Source organism: Laccaria bicolor, genomic scaffold (genome assembly GCF_000143565.1).
Source record: "Laccaria bicolor S238N-H82 LACBIscaffold_151 genomic scaffold, whole genome shotgun sequence".
In the NCBI taxonomy this organism is placed as follows: domain Eukaryota; kingdom Fungi; phylum Basidiomycota; class Agaricomycetes; order Agaricales; family Hydnangiaceae; genus Laccaria; species Laccaria bicolor.
Genome location: NW_001890010.1, coordinates 5,967 through 7,114, shown reverse-complemented (window position 1 = coordinate 7,114; position 1,148 = coordinate 5,967). Strand labels below are relative to the sequence as shown.

Below are 1,148 nucleotides of genomic sequence, written 5' to 3'. Positions count from 1 at the left end.
TCCCGATGGGAACATGAACATCAATGTTGGTGACCTTGACCTTGTGGCTTTCATCGAGAACCCTGGGGAGAGGAAGAAGACCATTTGCGGCACCCCAAATTATGTCGCACCCGAGGTATGGCTCGACATCACGAATGGACACAGCTTCGAGGTGAATATGTGATCCATTGGCGTTATCTTGTGCACACTTGCTGTCGGCCGCCGTCCGTTCCAGATCAAGGACGTCAAGGCCATTTACAAGTAAGCCTTCTGGTCTAATGCTTGATTTTCCCATTTTAATGTGTTCAGGCGCATCCGCGGCAACGAATACAAATTTCCCATAGACCGCGTCATCTCTGGGGCAGTCCAACACCTCACTCCACAGATTTTGACCCTCAATCCCTCACAATGTCCAACCCTGCACGAAATTGTTGACCACGCATTCTTCACGCATGGCGCTGTCCCCTCCTACATCCCCTCTGCACACGATGGCACCCCAGACTTTAAACACATATCCGAATTCGTGTCGGACACCAACTTGAAGCACCTGAGAAAAGACGATGCCGTCCTCTGCGTTGGGAGGCATGGCGGCGAGGAAGAGTATCATCACCAGCATCGCACAGCAGGAGAAGGAGTTCCAAAAGGCCGTTCAGCCTGGCTCGCCTATCTCTGCACTGCTCAGCTCTGCGAGGCAGCCTTTCCTCATGGGCAATCCCACTGGTCCCAGTGGTGCGGCTTCCAGTGCGCATGAGAACCAGTTGTTGAGGAAGTTGCAAGCAGTGAAGGAGAGCCCATTGGGCAGGAGGACTGTTACACATGGTCTTGACGGAGGCATTGTGGAAGAAGAGGGCAGATTGCAGAAGAGGAGGATGGAATGGGAGGACGAACACGAAGAGGAGGAAGCGAGGCTGAGGAAGGAGTTGGAGGAGAATCTCCCGGTGACGGCAGGTCGGTGTTTCTCAGCTCCTGCTTGTTATGTCCCCTTGCTGACTTGTTGATAGCCCCTCCGACTGCAGCCCTTCCGCCCCCCAAACCAAATAAATTCGACATAGCTGCTCCCTTGCCTTCGACGCCAAAGCCGCAGGGAAGACCCAACCTTCAAATCTAATGTGAAGCACGATACTTCGTCAGTAGCTTTGGACTCATCGTACTCGAGTCTTGGGAGAGAA

At 53.3% G+C, this 1,148-nt stretch overlaps 1 protein-coding gene across 1 annotated transcript; it reads left to right on the top strand.

Moving 5' to 3' along the window:
* Window positions 1-13: 13 nt before the first annotated feature.
* On the top strand, window positions 14-1,087 carry LACBIDRAFT_298774 (uncharacterized protein; the record flags this gene model as incomplete). The annotated part of the gene is made up of 5 exons (XM_001890687.1): window positions 14-151; window positions 215-240; window positions 289-601; window positions 675-927; window positions 981-1,087. 5 exons carry the CDS (start codon window positions 14-16, stop codon window positions 1,085-1,087), a joined length of 837 nt encoding a protein of 278 aa, XP_001890722.1.
* Between the last annotated feature and the right edge of the window lie 61 nt (window positions 1,088-1,148).